The sequence below is a fragment of the Podarcis cretensis genome (assembly GCF_951804945.1).
Source record: "Podarcis cretensis genome assembly, chromosome: 15".
NCBI lineage: Eukaryota > Metazoa > Chordata > Lepidosauria > Squamata > Lacertidae > Podarcis > Podarcis cretensis.
In genome coordinates, this window is record NC_137185.1 from 38,312,340 (window position 1) to 38,329,656 (window position 17,317).

Sequence of the window (17,317 nt, forward strand, 5' to 3'; positions counted from 1 at the left end):
CACTCAGGGCTGATTTCCTTCAGAATGGATAGGTTTATAATAATAATAATAATAATAATTTATTATTTGTACCCTGCCCATCTGGCTGGGTTTCCCCAGCCACTCTGGGCGGCTTCCATAAAAACCAAAAATACACTAAAATATCACAGATTAAAAACTTCCCTGAACAGGGCTGCCTTAAGATGTCTTCTGAATGTCAGGTAGTTATTTATCGCTTTGACATCTGCTGGAAGGGCGTTCCACAGGGCGGGCGCCACTACCGAGAAGGCCCTCTGCCTGGTTCCCTGTAGCTTTGCTTCTTGCAATGAGGGAACCGCCAGAAGGCCCTCGGCGCTGGACCTCAGCGTCCGGGCAGAACAATGGGGGTGGAGATGCTCCTTCAGGTATACTGTGCCAAGGCCGTTTAGGGCTTTAAAGGTCAACACCAGCACTTTGTTCTTCTTGGTTTGTTCTTCTTGTAGTCCATGGGACTCTCAAGAGTCTCCTCCAGCACCATAATTCAAAGTCATCAATTCTTCAGCGATCAGCCTTCTTTATGGTCCAGCTCTCACTTCCATACATTACTACTGGGAAAACCATGGCTTTAACTATACAGACCTTTGTTGGCAAGGTGACGTCTCTGCTTTTTTTTCTTTTTTCTTTTTATTAGACTCTTTTTCAAAACAAAAGACAAAAGAAAATAAACATACAATACAAAAAACAAAACAAAAACAACAGCATCAAACAAATATATCAAAGAAAAAACACATACCCATATCAATTTACAACATAACATTAATTGACTTCCCTCCATCACGGTTTGAGCTCTGTTCCTACATTATCTTCCTGCGGTGTCTTTTTACCATCTTTATCAATACCTCTCAGGCTTTATGTTATACCTACTGTAATTTTGATGTTTCCTAAATTTGTTTTGCTTTTTAATATGCTGTCTAGGTTTGCCATTGCCTTTCTCCCAAGAAGCAGGCGTCTTTTAATTTCGTGACTGCTGTCACCATCTGCAGTGATCATGGAGCCCAAGAAAGTAAAATCTCTCACTGCCTCCAGTTCTTCCCCTTCTATTTGCCAGGAGGTGATGGGACCAGTGGCCATGATCTTCGTTTTTTTGATGTTGAGCTTCAGACCATATTTTGCGCTCTCCTCTTTCACCCTCATTTAAAGGTTCTTTAATTCCTCCTCACTTTCCGCCATCAAGGTTGTGTCATCTGCATATCTGAGGTTGTTGATATTTCTTCTGGCGATCTTAATTCCAGCTTGGGATTCATCCAGCCCCGCCTTTCGCATGATGAATTCATGGATCACTGCCTTTCCGTGGCGAAGGGGCTTGAATAACTCAGAGAAGCTATGAGCTATGCCGTGCAGGGCCACCCAAGATGGACAGGTCATAGTGGAGAGTTTTGACCAAACGTGATCCACCTGGAGCAGGAACTGGCAAGCCACTCCAGTATCCCTGCCAAGAAAACTCCATGGACAAAGACAACAGGCATATAACCAAATAGCCTGTAGCAATAACTTGTAGTTTGGCAAACTTTCTGCAGCTAATTTCAAAGTAGTATAGCAGTTGCTATTCCTTTTTTTTTTAATACAAAAAGTAAATGTAGCTTTGCCATGAGAAAAAAAATCAAAAATCTTTATTAAGGCAATGCCGTTACTAGGTCAACTGAAATGCCACAAAACAATGCTCGGGGGTTTCATATGCACTACCTGGAGATGCCAGGGACTGAACCTTCATGCAAAGGATATCTTCTACCATTGAGCCTCAGTTCTTCCCTTAAATCCCTACACTGAGTACCAGATCACCAAGCCAGGAGATAGGCACCTGTGCTTGCTCAGGACAAAATGCTGCAGTGTAGTTTGTGTCATTTAAATGCCTTCAGTCCTTGTTCACAGTTTTTTTTAAAAAAAAAACATTGCAGGGAGAGAAAGCAACCACCAGTGCCTCGGGAGCCATCTGTATGCAGGTCCTTTCTCAGAGGTTTCTTCTCCACGTCCCTTTGGAAATCTGGCAGCATGAACAAGGATGCCCTGATTCCCTTCCCAGTCTCACGCCTGGACTGTTTCAAATGGAAATTGTGGTTGCTTCAATGATAGAGACAGGCAGGTGCAGTCAGCCCATGACACACACTGATGGGTCTTTTTTAGTTCCTCCAGGGACAGGTGAAATGAGAAGATTCAGAACAGGGATTTGCATGGAATATGGGGAGAGGTGGGGAGTGTGCAATGCATTAAAAAGGCAACAAAGCCTTCTAGAGTTTCTCAGCACAACAGTCCTGCTGGATCAGAGCAAAGACCCATCCTTTCGGGTATCCTGCTTCCCACAGAGACAAATGAGATGCCTTCAGGAAGTTCACAAGCAGCACATGAAGGCAACAGGCTCTTATAGTACACATAAAACAAACTGGTCTTTGAATACACTGCTTCTGATAATGGAGGTCCCACTTTATCATCTTTCCCTCTATTGGGAAAGGTCCATAGCTCAATGGTAGAGCATCGTCCTTGCATGCAAGAAGTCCCAAATTCAATCCCTGCCATTTCCAGGTTGGGCTGGGAGAGATGCCTGCCTGAAACCTTTGGATGCCGCTGCTAGTCAGTGTAAACAGTACTGAACTGGATGAACCAATCATGGTCTGATATATATATATATATATGCCTTAGGTGTGAGTGCTGTTATTTAGGTAACCAAAAGGGCCCCATTCTCACAAGAAGGAGATATCAGCATTGTTGTCCATATGAGTTTTCTTGATATTTGCAAGTATTCATTGACTTTTAAAGTATATTCCTGTAGTATGGAGACGAAAGGCAGGACAAGAAAAGTGCATTGTGTGAATCCTGAACTAAGAGTAGTAAGAGACTTATACCTTGAGCCTGGAAGGATAAATACCTACTATCTGAAGACCTCACCATCCTTGCTATAGTTGAACACATTTTTTATATGTCAGTTTCATGCGGATATGTATTTGGACATGTAAATGGCTTACATAGATTTATATACAGTGGGCTTGTAACTTATGCCCCCTTTGCATATGTGATTGCAATCTTACGCGGGTCAGAGGGAAATAAATAAATAGATGGAGATCAGGGAATATCCACAGTTCCCCACTCTCCATTTATCCCCCCCCCCCCACACACCAGTTCACTCAATGTGTTTTCCTTGCTTACTAGCCTCTGCAATGGTCATGGGAATAACCTGGGAAGCTTCCAGAGCCCTCACACATCTTTTCTAGAACCCGATAAACAGCCCTTTGCCTCATTAGGGGGCATTTCCAGTGGTTCCTGACTTTCCATGGTTTTACCTTTGCACGTGGACCCCCAGAACAGATTCCTTGCACATGTTGCGGGCAAACTGTACAGATGATTATTGTATTATCAATGTGAACTGATGGGAAATTTCCCCTTTTTTTCACTCCCCCACCTCTCTGTTTTTCTTAACCTTTCTTTCTTTGTTTTTCTTCATGATGCAAATTCTGGCACTCACAGCTGCAGAAGTTTGGGCCTGCAACTGGTCAGAAACCCCTCTTTGGGGTGTGTGAGATTTTATTTTAATTTTAGTTAAAACATTTGTACCCCTCCTGATGCAGAGAGGTTGCTAAAGGACGTTATTCCCGGATCAAGCAGAAGAATAAGTCAAATAGCTTTAATCACTCAATAATAAGACAGCAAACAATATTTAGATGAATCGCAGAGACTGGCCACATCTGTTTGTTTCAAATAGCCATAGGAAGATATTTAACTTGTGAATGGCAAATGGGAAGTGTTTCAAAGCAAGGGTGTTAGTTTGCCTACACACTGCACATAAATTGACATTCCCTCTGTTTCCAGGGTTCAGAGTAGGAGTGTCATTGCTTATGTTGCCAAAATGGCACCACCCACACACAAGAAAGAGGCATCAGCAAGCATTGGGAAACTTCAAAGTTTGCAGAAGTATGAGAGAATCTTGGGGTGGGGGGACCCAAGAACAGTTGATGAGGACTCAACTTGCTCAGTGGCTGTAGAATGAAGGTGGAATCCAGTTGGCAAGCCAGAGGGAGAAGGAATGGAACGGAGGAGCTGGAATCCTGAGCAGGGAGTACCCCAGGCTGCAGCATTCTGTTGCAGGACCCACTCCTGCATTCTAATGCCATCCTCCACCATTTATTATAGTACATCCCAGGGAGACCCCTTAGAGTACTGCACTTGACTTGGGGCTGCACTGACTTGACAACGTAGCCGTTGACTGAGTCTCGGTTCTGCTCATCGCTCTCAGCTCTTATTCTTCAGTCTCAGCTTCTTCATCACTGCTGTCTGTGAGTGGGAACTCCTGGAGGGCCTTCTGCGTGGTGTAGCTTCTGGTCTGCATGGGGCATTCTTGGCTTAGAATTGCCTTTGGAAGTGGGGTGGGGGTAGCGGGGAGAGATAGGACAAAAAATATCAGACGCATTGTAAGGTGCCGGCCAAGGGATCTTGAACGCCAGGTCTTTTGCACTGGCTCGGCCCTTCAGGGGGAAAGGTCTCAAACGTCCTGTTGTCCCCCTGCCCCAGTGAACGGCACACTGAGAACTCCTGCCCGAGTACAACCAAATATACAAATGACTCCTTCCCTCCCTCCCTCCCTCCCTCCCTCTGGAGTTGTAGTCATAGGCTGTGTGCGACCCACACATATAAAGCACACAACTCCCCCCAAAGAACCCTGGTTTGTCCCACACAGAGCCACAATGCCCTGCACCCTTACCAAACTATGGTTCCCAGGATGCTTTGGGGAGGTTTTGCTCATGCTTTAAGCATATGATCAGCACGTAGCCAGAGTTGCACCAGTGCCACACGCAGGCTGCTGTTAATGGGTGCTCTGGACATAGCAGCCCAGATGGAAAGAAGGGAGGAAGGCATGGTTGGAGTTTCAATAATTAACAGACTAGCCTTAAAGAAACAGAGTGTGCACATGTTTGCTCACTTTTGCAGATCACCCAACAAGAAGCTGCTCACAATCATCTTTCCTATTTGCAAGAGAGGCACAGGCTATGCATAGATAGCTCAATCTGTCCTACAGAGGGAGCAACGCTGGAGGCACAAAATGTCATGCCCCCCCCTTTCCTTGGAGGTTGCTTCTGGCAGTTTCAGTTTTGCACAGAATTGTCACACTGAGAGATCATCGTAAGCCTCTGCATGAATATGACTTTATAATATTTTCTTAATTGGGATTCATTTTGAAAATGCATACCAAACCCTTTGTTCAGATTATTTGCAAGGAAGCTTGCCAGTCCAAATAATACAAAAACCTCCATCCCAGCCACCTTTAGTCCCGTGGCTGGTGAATGTGGCCAGAGTGTGCTCAGTTCTGAAATCCTGGGGCAACTCCCCATTGTTCTTTTTGACAAGGAGGGGTTAAGCAAGCTCACTGCAGCTGCACTTTCTCTGGCCAATGGATGGGGCCAAACAGGACCTCCCCTTTCCATGATGAATTTCCTGGGAAGTTCAGCCTCTCAGTCATCTCTTCTGCAGTGTGGGATGTTACCCTTTTCTCCCTTGAAAAATATATTGAACTGAAGGTGGAAGTTGGAAGAGTTACACTTTCCCCCTCCTCCTCTTTCAGCTCTATGTATTTCTTAAGTTCCAGATTAATTCTAATGGATCCACATTTTCTACAGGATCCAGCAGCAGTCTCCCAGTGCTCTTTGCTCCCCTGGTTAATGGCACAGGCCAGAGTGGATATTTTAGCTGCTTACGTTTGGACTTCACCTGCTGGAATTTCCCCCCTTCTGATATCACTTGGTTTATTGGTTTCAGATGCTTGTAGGCACCTTGGAAATGTTACGGAAAGGTGGGGTCCAAAATGTTTTATATAAATAAACAAGAAGACTAGGAACCCTTTGGATTCGGTCAGATGACTCCCTCGGGGGTGAACTTACAATCTTCTCCTCCTTGGCTGGTGGGCTCCGCAGGAACCAGCAGAGAGGGGCATATGCAAGGTTGATCCCTCCAATGATGACCATCAGCCAGGGAAAGCCAATGACCCGTACAAGAGAACCCCCTATAGAGGGACCTGCAAGCAAAGAATAATATCAGTGCTTAGTTAATTCAGTGAGCTAAGTGCATTCAGGCTGTGCAGTAAATTCTGTTTTCAACATTCAGTGTCCTTCAGAAGCTGTGCAATATTCAGAGACAATGGGCTGATTGGGAGCCGGGGGGATGAAGAAAACTTTACATTTGCATCTGTTCTGAAGTTGGGCAAGGGACACAATAGACTCTCTGAGGTGACTTTTTGTTTTGGGAAATTACAGTTGAAATTAGAAAAAAAGGCCAAATGTTCTACTGCAGCCTGAGGACCCCTCCAAATGTCCTTTTCTATCACACATTCTTGATGGTTTGTGTTCATGATGCTGTCAGAGCAGTCATAAGCCAGCATGGTGTATTGGTTGGAGTAAATATTTAAAAGCTAGAAACGAACAGCACATGGGCACAACCGATAGGCAAAGAAACCACAGGGCGGCTGAGTACTCATCCATACCAAAGGCAAAGCCCATACAGAAGGCCACATCAGCAATGGCATAGACACTGCCGTAGACAGAGGTGTGGCGGAGGTCCACCAAATATCCCATGATTGGCATCATTGAAGAATCCACCATACCTATTCCCAGAACAAAAAGGGGGGGGGGAAATGCCATGAGACGTAGAATTTAACCATAGCCCAGGTTTCAAACCACATGTGATTATTGTTCTGAAATATTAATATTATTATATTATATTCAGTGCTTTTTTTCTAAAAAAAATGTTTAGGGGTACTCTCATTTTGACTCAAGAAAATCACCATTTTATAGTTCAAATCGGGGGAAATAAATACAGTAAATGGACAAAAGTACAAAGATTTACAAAATGTTTAGGGGTATGCATATCCCTGTGTATCCCCCAGGAAAAAAGCACTGATTATATTAATGAATCCCTGTGAAACATTGTGAAGCAATCATATATATGTATAATTTTATTGTATCTAAGCTGGGATAAAAAATAATATCTCCACTTAAAATTTATTGGTTGTTAGATATGGTGGCTATGAAATAACTGCAACAAATAACCCCAAAATACATTGCCTCCCCCATTTTCTTAACACACCATGTTTATGCAATTCAGTCTAGAAGATATATTCCAAGCAGACCTTTTGAATTACCCTGGGAATTTTCCCTGGCACATAGAGGCAAAGGCTTGTATTAGTCATACTCAGAGTACTGAGAAATTAATGAGGACGACAAATTTAGGTCCATGAATTTCAGTGGGTCTACTCTGTGTATGACTAACATTCGATGCAACCCAAAATCTTTGCCCTGCCCCATCACAAAAACCTGAAATGGCAACACTGAATAACTCATCTGTTGACTCCCTTTAAGCTCCTTGCTTGTGTGTCAGATGCAAAAAGTCAACTAAACTAGAATGCGTTTCCTGGTCCAGGATGCACCATTTGTTTGTTTGTTTGTTTCTTCTCTCTTATCCCAATGTTGCAGTCACCCTGTCTCTTCAGTGCAGACTGAGGATGAACACAAAGCTGAGATGCAGAAGGCCAGATGTATATCAAAGGAACGTATTTCTGTTATACCAATAGCAAAGCCCCCATGCATAAGACTATTTTGGGGGACTCAGATTTAAGAAAATGGGGGGAGATGGCCCAGAGTATGACACCCCCTAATTTTTGACATTCTTTTATAGGAAAAAAACCTAGTCTTATACACGGAAAAATAAGGTATAGTGCTATAACTGCGTTGTAAACATGCGACAGCAGATGGCATTGTAGAGCAGTGATCTGTCGCTAAGAGTTTGTATAACATGTTTTTCTGTAGCGTTTTCTTTATCTGTGTAGCTCCAGCCAAAGACTGCAATATTTTTACTGATTTCGGAGTCGCAACCCAAAATGGGTCACATTTTTGCCCTGATTTTGAAGTCCCCCGACCCAAAGTTCAGGGGATATATTTGTAAACATGTATTACGAAAATATCATTCATCTCCAGTATTCAGATTTCACAAGGGAGTGAACTGTATAAAAGGCAAGTCTTGGGAATTCAAGTTGCTCAGGATGAAATGCAGGAAACTCTTCCATTCCTGCAGTACCTGTTCCTTTCAGCTTCCTTCTCTCTTCTAGAGTAGAAGTCTCTACTGTCTGCAGTTATCACCACTAAAAATACAACAGTTTTTCTAGACTTGCTCAGCTCCTGCTGCTGCAGAATATAAAGGGCCAAGGGGCCTCTCTCATCCATATTTATGACCCCTGTTATTCCAAGGACTTCCTGAGGCAAACTATTTATTGAACAACCATCCTCATTTAACAATGTAAGAACAGCCTGCTGGAACAGTGTTTGGCTTGCACAAAACTAATGCAGAGGTTAGACTATGTTCAGTCTTTATTTAGCATTATTCTTTCATTCCACACCTTTTAATGCACCTCCCTGTCACTTTTCAAACTCCAATTCTTTTAAAAAGTAGATTTGTTGCACAAGCGCTTTAATCCAGTTTAATTGTGCAAACCTAAATTGGCACAATGCACTCGAATCCCTCCCACAAAATAGTGACAGTCTGGAGGTATCTCAACTGTGGACAGTCAAGGGTCCAACCTGGTGGGCTCCTGGCCAGAACAAGGATGGGTCCCCTCTGATGGTTGAAGTGCCCTGTCCATGCAGGACGATAGTGACTTCCCCTCCAGCCCTTCTCAAAATCCAAGGGCCTTCAGACAGTGCATGTGTCCTCATCCTGGACTGCACCACTTTGGATTGCAAGTGGGGGTATTGTAGGAGGGAATACTTTCTTCATGTCAAACCCCACACACATCCAGAAAAGCCGCATATCCAGGAGAAGACTGCCCCATGACCTTTCTTCCTGGCATGCTAAGCTGGATCTTTTATTTTAACTTCAAGCCTGCAATTTCCCCACCAGCCTTTCTAAAGCTGTTTGGCTGTTTTTCAGCATGCGTTTTTGCTCCATGTGGACAGCTTCAAAACCTTACCAAGGGCAAAGCCAACCCCACCATTAGGCCCGATGAGTCCATAAAGATTTTGAGCCAGGGGGACCTGTAGAACGAAAGAAATGAGATGGGGGTATGGCCTGGAAAGGACAATAAAAAAGCCAAAACAGTGCCCTGCCTCTTATATCCTGTACAGCATGGGTAGGCAAATTAAGGCCCGGGGGCCGGATCTGGCCCAATCGCCTTCTAAATCCAGCCTGCGGACGGTCCGGGAATCAGCATGTTTTTACTTGAGTAGAATGTGTCCTTTTATTTAAAATGCATCTCTGGGTTATTTGTGGGGCATGGGAAATCATTCATCCCCCCCCCCATTCAAAATATAGTCCAGCCCCCCACAAGTTCTGAAAAAGTCTGCCGACCCCTGCTTTACAGACTTAAAAGCATGGATATGTGAGTTCAACACCTGGATATGAAATGAGAGCACTGGCAGAGGAACGAGGTGGGGGGCAGGGGAAGCGCACCCCCGGCACCATCAGGGAGAGGGTGCCATTGCAACCGTCCCCCACGGGCACGCGCCGCACGCCCCCCCCCCCACCGTGCTGGGCGCCACGCCCCCACAGGCAGCACACATGCCCCCAGGACACATGCCCCGCCCTGCGGGGTGTGCGCCAGCCACACCCCTGCCTGCTCTCCTCCCCCGGTGCCAGAGCAGGCAGCTTCACCACTGAATGAAAGAACACATCTCAATCCAACATGACGACTCAGGTACCAAGAATGACATTGATTAGGAGTCTTGCGACAAAAATGTCACAGTGTGGAGTGTCCCTATTCAGGGTTCCAGCAAGTCATCCATGGCCCATCCCACGATATTCCAGCCCTTCAGCTGAAGTTTGTTTCTTCAAGGAAAGGTGCCTGGGAGGGTCCTGGCCCTGGCCCTATAGGCCTTGGTGGTACAGAAGGCTCTTCCAGGGGTTCCCTGCTGGATAGCCTCGGATCCAGAGGTCGTCTGATCTTCTGCAGCATGTTCAAGGTCACGCTCCTGCTGCTCATCTGGTGAGTCTGCAGCGTCTGACTCTGTGCCTGGATTGCTGCTGGTTTCATGGGTCATGACATGGGGAGTGCTTAAACCACAGTTTCCTGGTTTGGACATGGTAGGAAACCATGGCTTGATGATTCATATACAGGTGAAACTCAGAAAATTAGAATATCGTGGAAAAGTTCATTTATTTCAGTAATTTCAATTTAAAAAGTGAAATTAATATATGAGATAGACTCATGACATGCAAAGTGAGATATGTCAAGCCTTTATTTGTTATAATTGTGATGATCATGGCGTACAGCTGATGAAAACCCCAAATTAACAATCTCAGAAAATTAGAATATTAAATGAGACCGAGTAATGCAGAAGAGCTGAAGTCTGCTATTGAAGCATCCTGGTCTTCCATAACACCTCAGCAGTGCCACAGGCTGAAAGCATCCATGCTACGCAACATTGAGGCAGTAATTGATGCAAAAGGGGCCCAAACCAAGTACTGAGTACATATGCATGCTTCTACTTCTCAGAAGTCCAATATTGCTCTATTTGCAATCCTTGTTTTGCTGATTTCATCTAATATTCTAATTTTCTGAGATTGTTAATTTGGGGTTTTCATCAGCTGTACGCCATAATCATCACAATTATAACAAATAAAGGCTTGACATATCTGAGTCTATCTCATATATTAGTGTCACCTTTTCAGTTGAATTACTGAAATAAATGAACTTTTTCACGATATTCTAATTTTCCGAGTTTCACCTGTAAAGATGGGCATGGAAGGAGATGGCTAATGACTTTAATTCATCACTTGAGCAAACCACTGTTCAGTGGAGAGAAACCTAAGTCTGAATTGGGCTACTGCCTTACTATTTGCGTGGGTGGGGGGTGGATTTTGCTTTCCTGATGGATCACTGGTCTTCAGTTCATAGCACAGAAAATTCTTGACTAGTCTGCTGCCACCAAATTCTCTTCCAGGATTCCTTTCCCACTCATAACACAGAGGGCCAGAGTTAAGCTGGCCCTGCAGCTTCTTGGCCTGGCTCCCCATTACAGCTGATTTCTCTGCCTGTCAGTCATGGAATACAGATTCACTAGTGTACTCACGCAAAGGAGGCTGACTCCCACTACCACCATCCCAATCAGTGAGCAGAGCCACCTATAAAGAAAAGGCAATTGGTGAGAGAGAGATCCGAGCATGATCTGAAGGGCACAGCAACCTTTCTGAAGCTAAGCAGGTTGAATAAAACTGACAATCTCATGCTGCTGTTACACAGATCTACGATGACACCACACTTGGAATACTATGTGCAGTTCTGGTTGTACATCTCAGAAAGGGTACTATTGACCCAGAAAAGGGAAAGAAGGGGGCAAACAGGGGGCTGGATTTGCAGCCCTACAAATAAAGGTTACGTTTGACGTTATTTCATTTAGGGGAAAAAACAGCATGAAAGGGGAAGCCTTTATTAAACTTGGCATGCAAAACGTCCAAGGCTGGATTGCTGCTTCCAGTCAGCATCCGAGATGGATGGGGCAATGGTACGAATAGGTTTTTAAGGCAATTCCTGTGTTTCCCAAAAGTCATAAAAGTGGCTCACGGATTTGCAGGATTCAAACATCTTTGGGCTCCTCCACTTACCGCCCCATTTTGTTGGCTAGCATCCCAAAGAGGTTGGTACCAATGAGGTAAGACAGGCTAGCAGGCAAGAAAGCTACCCCTGCAAAACAGAGAAGCATCAGTCTGAAATAAAAGCACATGGCATTTTCTGCAAAGGGACTGAATGACCTCGCAGACCTTTCCTTAAATCCCTGTCACATGCAGAGATACATAAATGCAGCAGCAGACACCTACAGGAGGCCAATCCTCTAACAATGGTCAGGGACAATAGGTCTTGTTAAACCAATATGTATGCATTGAAGATATGTCCCTATATATTTATTTCTTTATAGAGAGGGGGAGGGACAAGATTTTAAAATGGGATGAAACATATTTGCAGAGGACCTGTCTAACAATGGGTATTAGCCATCATAACAAAATTAAACCTCCAGCTATAATGGTGTTATTGGCTGAATACCAGTTGCCAGATGGGAAACCCAGCCAGATGGGCGGCATATAAAAATAATAGCATTATTATTATTATTATTATTATTATTATTATTATCCACTTCCTCTCCAAACTGCACAGGTATCATGTTCTCAAAACTCTGGTGGGTATCTCATTCACAAACACAGATTCCCAGTTATCAGGAGACCATCCCCTAAACATGGCCTTCAATCTCTGCTTGTGGGATTTCAATAATAGTAGTAGTAATAATAATAATAATAATAATAATAATAATAATAATAATGTATTTGTACTCCGTCCATCTGACTGGGTTGCCCAGTCTGAATAGCATCTGAATAGCCACAACTGGAAAGTGGATGATTGACCAAATGAGCCATCCAGTAAGGCTATTCCTAAGTACTCTTAAGGGGAGAAAGAGGAGCATGTACAATAACAAAAACTAGATTCCATGTTGCCAATTGTGGTGAAAGGTGGGAATCAGACTTGGTATCATTGCCTTAACTAGACTTCCCCACTACTGGCTCCCTGGATGTTGCTGAACTATAACCCCCACCAGTTCCATCCAGCATAGGCAGTTGTCAGGGATGATGGGGAGATGCAGTCAAACAACATCTTCATCTTGGGGGAGGCTCCTGTGTCTCCTTGTTTTGAAGGTGTCATGAGATAATCTTACCCCTAGCTCCTTTGATCATTTGCAAAATCTTGACTGAGATATACTCCTGAATCCCTGGGCATCATAGGTATTCCATACCTAAGTTGCATTCAAAACAAGTTTCATGGCAGACCCCTTTTTCAAACCCATTTCCTCCCTCACTTCAGCCTCATGCTCCGGACCAAGAGAACAACAATTTGATCTGCAGTTATAATTAAATCCAAATCAAATATTTGACAGGCTGTCGGTTGGCAGTTGCTTAGCTTTAATTTACTCTCCCCCGGCTTACAAATGTGCTGCAGGCACCTCTGTTTGCCTGGATATGTCACAGCATCCTTACTGAAACCCAGCCATTTGTGTTTAATTTCCTCTAAGATAAACCCTTATGTTTATCTTGCCAGTGCTCTGGGAAAATCCATGCTCTTCTGCTTGTGAAACACCAGGTTAGGCAAATAAAAGCAATAATTGAAAAATGCCCTGTGCCAATAGTTCAAAAATACTCAAAATGATGATGATGTCATTCGTCAGCCTTAAGAACATAAGATTAATCAGGTCAAAGTCCCATCTAGTCCAGCATCCTGTTCTCACAGTGGCTAACTCAGGCACCCCCAACCTTCAGCCCGCCAGATGTTTTGGACTACAATTCCCATCATCCCTGACCACTGGTCTTGTTAGCTAGGGATCATGGGAGTTGTAGGCTGGAGGGCCACAGGTTGGGAATGCCTGGGCCAACCAGATGTTGCTGCAAAGACCACAAATGCAACCTGAGTGCAACAGATGGTTAAGTCCAGTCAAAGGAGACTCTGGGATTGCGGCGCTCATCTTGCTTTCAGGCCAAGGGAGCCGACGTTTGTCCACAGACAGCTTTCTGGGTCATGTGGCCAGCAGGACTAAACCGCTTCTGTATGGCACAACAGAACACCATGACAGAAACCAGAGCGCACGGAAATGCCATTTACCTTCCCACTACAGCGGTACCTATTTATCTGCTTGGACTGGTGTGCTTTCGAACTGCTAGGTTGGCAGGTGCTGGGACAGAGCAACAGGAGCTCACCACCGTTGCATGGATTCAAACCGCCAAACTTCTGATTGGCAAGCCCAAGAGGCTCAGTGGTTTACACCACAGCGCCACCCGCGTACTGTTACAGCTGTTACAATCTACTTGCTCATTGTTAGGTTTTATCTACTGGTCTGGAACCATTTTTAATTAATCAGGCTTAAGGTTCCATTGTACTCATAGAATCTTAGAACTGTAGAGTTGCAAGGGACCATCTAGTCCAACGCCCTGCAATGCAGAAATCTCAACCAAAAAATTCCAAAACAAATGGCCATCCAACCTCTGCTTAAATACTTCCAGGGTAGGAGAGTCCACTACCTCCTGAGGGAGCCCATTCCACTGTCAAACATCTCTTACTGTCAGAAAGCTACTCTTAACATTTAGTCAGAATCTCCTTTCTTGTAACTTGAATCCATTGATTCGAGTCTTAAAGTCCGGAGCAGAAGAAAACAAGCTTGTTTCATCTTCCGTGTAAAGCCCTTGAGATGTTTGAAGATGGCTCACCTCTCTACTCTCAGTCTCCTCTTTTTCAGGCTAAACATGCCCAACTCCCTCAGCTGTTCCTCATAAGGCTTGCTCCATATGAGCTGGGGCTCTTTATTATTTTATTGCCCTTATTTATTTATTTATTTATTTATTTATTTATTTATTGCATTCATATATCACTTTTTTCTACAAGGAGTTCAAGGTGGCATACATACATGGTTCAATGACAACCAACACTTAGGTCTATTGATTTCAATAGGTCTACTAGTAGGACTAACATTGGATACAACTCAATGACTGGCCCAGGATCACGCAGTGGACAACTATAACAAGCAGGGATTTGAACCAGTGTGCCAGTAACACAGCTGATGTGTACGTGTATCTCACACATGATGGGAAGTGACTGAGAGTTGACAAAGTGCCAGGCTCCAGAGCAGAGGACTATAAGGTTCTCCACTGTTCATGAAGGGGTAGGAGTCTGGGGGGATAGGCTGGCAAGAAAGGATAAAAAGTTCTCAAACAGCTGCAGCCCTTATGGAGCAAGTTGTCATCTTGGAGCTATCCAAGGTCCTGCAGTACCAATCTGGTGGCACCCAGATGTCCATTGTTCTGCATAGTCTCCTGTTCATGGTCCAAACAAGGCAACTGCCCTGAAAAGAGAGCAGTAGGATCTTTGCCACTAATGCAGAGATGAGGAATCAGCAGCCTTCCATATGTAGTCAGATTTCATCTCCCATTATCCCCAGGCAGCAGTGATCAGGAATAGTGGTAGTCTAGGAACATCTGGAGGGCTTCCCATCTCTGCACTAATAGATCTTATCCTCAATTTCAGAATAACGATTCCTCTTTCTTCTTCCCATGTTTCACAGGTTCTGTGTCTCTCGTTTGTAACATTCTTCTCATCCTTCTTTGCTCCACTGCTTGTTCTTGGAAGCGAGCAGAAAGGTCATGCTCACAGGCCCTCATTTAGCCAAGGCTTCCTGCTGACTAACTGGTAGTTAACTTGATTAGTGGCTCTCGGGAGCACTACTGAGCCTAGGTAGCAATTTAATTTGGGAAGAAAGCATAGCTGAGAGCATCTCCCTAGGCCCCTCCTCCCCAAATTGAATTTCGGGGGGGGGGGCGTTTTACAGAAAAGGTAGGCAATTTCATCTCATTAGCCAGTCTCCAAGGCAGCACGTAATTGCCATGTACCGAGTCACCATCCCTGTGCCTCTGAAGATACCTTTGTTGTTGCTATTTTAAATCTGTAGGTGCACCTTCAAAAGCCATGTTGTTTGATATAGTTGTGTTGATGGGGGTGGGTTGGGTTCCTCTTGAAATTAGCAGTTGGAGGCATGTATGGAAAAGTCCTATCCCACCTAGTTGCACACAAAATCATGCACATTCAGGCCCAGGTCATAAGGTGAACATAATGCCCCATCTATTCCATATATTGAAGCCAAGTGGACTGCAAGTTGACTCTTGGGGCACTTCCAGACCACAGCTATTTTCAGGTGGGATTAAATCACGCATTGGCAAATTCACGGTGTGCAATTAATCAGCCTTCCCAGTCTTGCACAGCGGACCAATTTCCGAAAAGATCACAAGGAGAGTGATGAGGAAAGGTAGTAGAAAGTGTGGGATAATGCTAGCTTTGACAGAATGTTGTTTAACCTCTCCACACACACACACACACAAAAACACAACCACAATCAAAACAGGTGTTCATTAAATAGCCAACTGCATCTAACTCCACACAAAAGGAATCAAAATGAGTGCTCAGTAAATAGCCAACCTCTTCTAATCTATCTGGAAACCAATTGGAATGAATTTTCATTAAATAGCCAACATTGTCTAATCTCCCTTGAAACAAATCAGAATGAATTCTCAAATAAGTAGGTTGTCTCAAAGTCCTTTTACCTCAATGCTAGTGATGGGAGTGTCTAACCTCCACATCTGAGGGCAGAAGGCTAACAAAGTAGAATGCATGGCACACAGAGACCTAGAATGGCTAGGGAGCTCAAGAGGAATGGCAGGGGGCTGCCAACCCCCATCCCAACACCTGCCACCCCCAAAAAAGTCCCCCCCCCAAAAGACCTCACAATCACCTGAAAGTCACTCCCCGGCTACTTCAGACCTATCAGCCACCCCCTTTGGCTAAAGGCTAGTGGCTTTTGCCAACTGATAGCCAGGAAGGATACAAAAAGGAACCTACCCAGTTGCCACTCTGGGGAGCACATGGTTTGCATCATCCAAATGGGCAAAGTGGCTTCGAGGATCGCAACCCCCATGTTGGCAAAGCAGATTGAGCCTGGAGGGAGATGAGAGATACCTGCGTGGTCACCATTCTTGTTAAGAAAGCAAAAGGCAAAGCAATCCCCCCCATCGACTTCTGGGTTAGCGCCATCGGCTAATGGTGGATTCCCTCCGAGCTCCGGAGGGAATCTGCTCCTCAGGATCGGGTCTTGTCCGCGGTGGCGACGCGGGGACCCTTAAAAATCACAGGCGCGGATGCCTGTGAACCTGGTGACTCGGCGGGCACCATTTGCGCCCCCCCAAACTGCGAAGGAGCCTTTTTAAAGGCTTCAGAACGGGGACGGGGTGCGGCGCGGTGCTGTGAGTACATTGCTCCTTCTGCGGAGTGAAGCCGCAAGCCATTGTCGGAGAGCACTGACGTTTTCCTTGGAATAATTGGACTTTAAAGTAAAAACCCGTGAGTAAGAAGGAATTCGGAATTTTTAAAAAATCTTTGTTAAATTAGGAATGAGCGGGGAAGGGTTAAAAAGGAAGCCCGCCCCGCCCTCTTTGTAGATAATTTAAAGCAAAGAACTTGCTATCTAAGGTCGAGAGGACTTTTTCTTTTTATTTTTTCTAAAAGACTTCAACCTTCATGGTTTGATACCATAAGAAATTTTACTGGAGGATAAAAGATTAATTTTGGGAGCTGAAGTTTCACCCCCCCCCCGTACCCGGGAGTGTCCCACGAGAGAGCCTGTTGATGAAGTAATGAGGAATTTGACAGCTGTCAAATTGGCTGTCAGAGGGAAAAAGAGAACTTTGTTTCTGCCACTTCTGTTGGTTATATTTGTTACAATTTGTTGAGAATAAAGAAGGACTGATACAAATT

The 17,317-nt window shown here is 44.6% G+C and overlaps 1 protein-coding gene across 2 annotated transcripts in view; it reads right to left on the reverse strand.

Annotated features, from left to right (window-relative positions):
- Positions 1 to 3,616: 3,616 nt before the first annotated feature.
- Positions 3,617 to 17,317, reverse strand: part of SLC18A1 (solute carrier family 18 member A1) — a 39,009-nt gene continuing 25,308 nt past the window's right edge. For both annotated transcript variants that reach the window (XM_079955078.1, XM_079955079.1), the window contains exons 10-16: positions 16,406 to 16,501; positions 11,587 to 11,665; positions 11,055 to 11,106; positions 8,957 to 9,020; positions 6,479 to 6,598; positions 5,880 to 6,013; positions 3,617 to 4,357 (exon numbers count right to left, since the gene is read on the reverse strand). In XM_079955078.1, the coding sequence (XP_079811204.1) occupies positions 4,244 to 4,357; positions 5,880 to 6,013; positions 6,479 to 6,598; positions 8,957 to 9,020; positions 11,055 to 11,106; positions 11,587 to 11,665; positions 16,406 to 16,501 (659 nt within the window). In that variant the 3' untranslated portion in view covers positions 3,617 to 4,243. The remainder of the gene's footprint in view (positions 4,358 to 5,879; positions 6,014 to 6,478; positions 6,599 to 8,956; positions 9,021 to 11,054; positions 11,107 to 11,586; positions 11,666 to 16,405; positions 16,502 to 17,317) is intronic.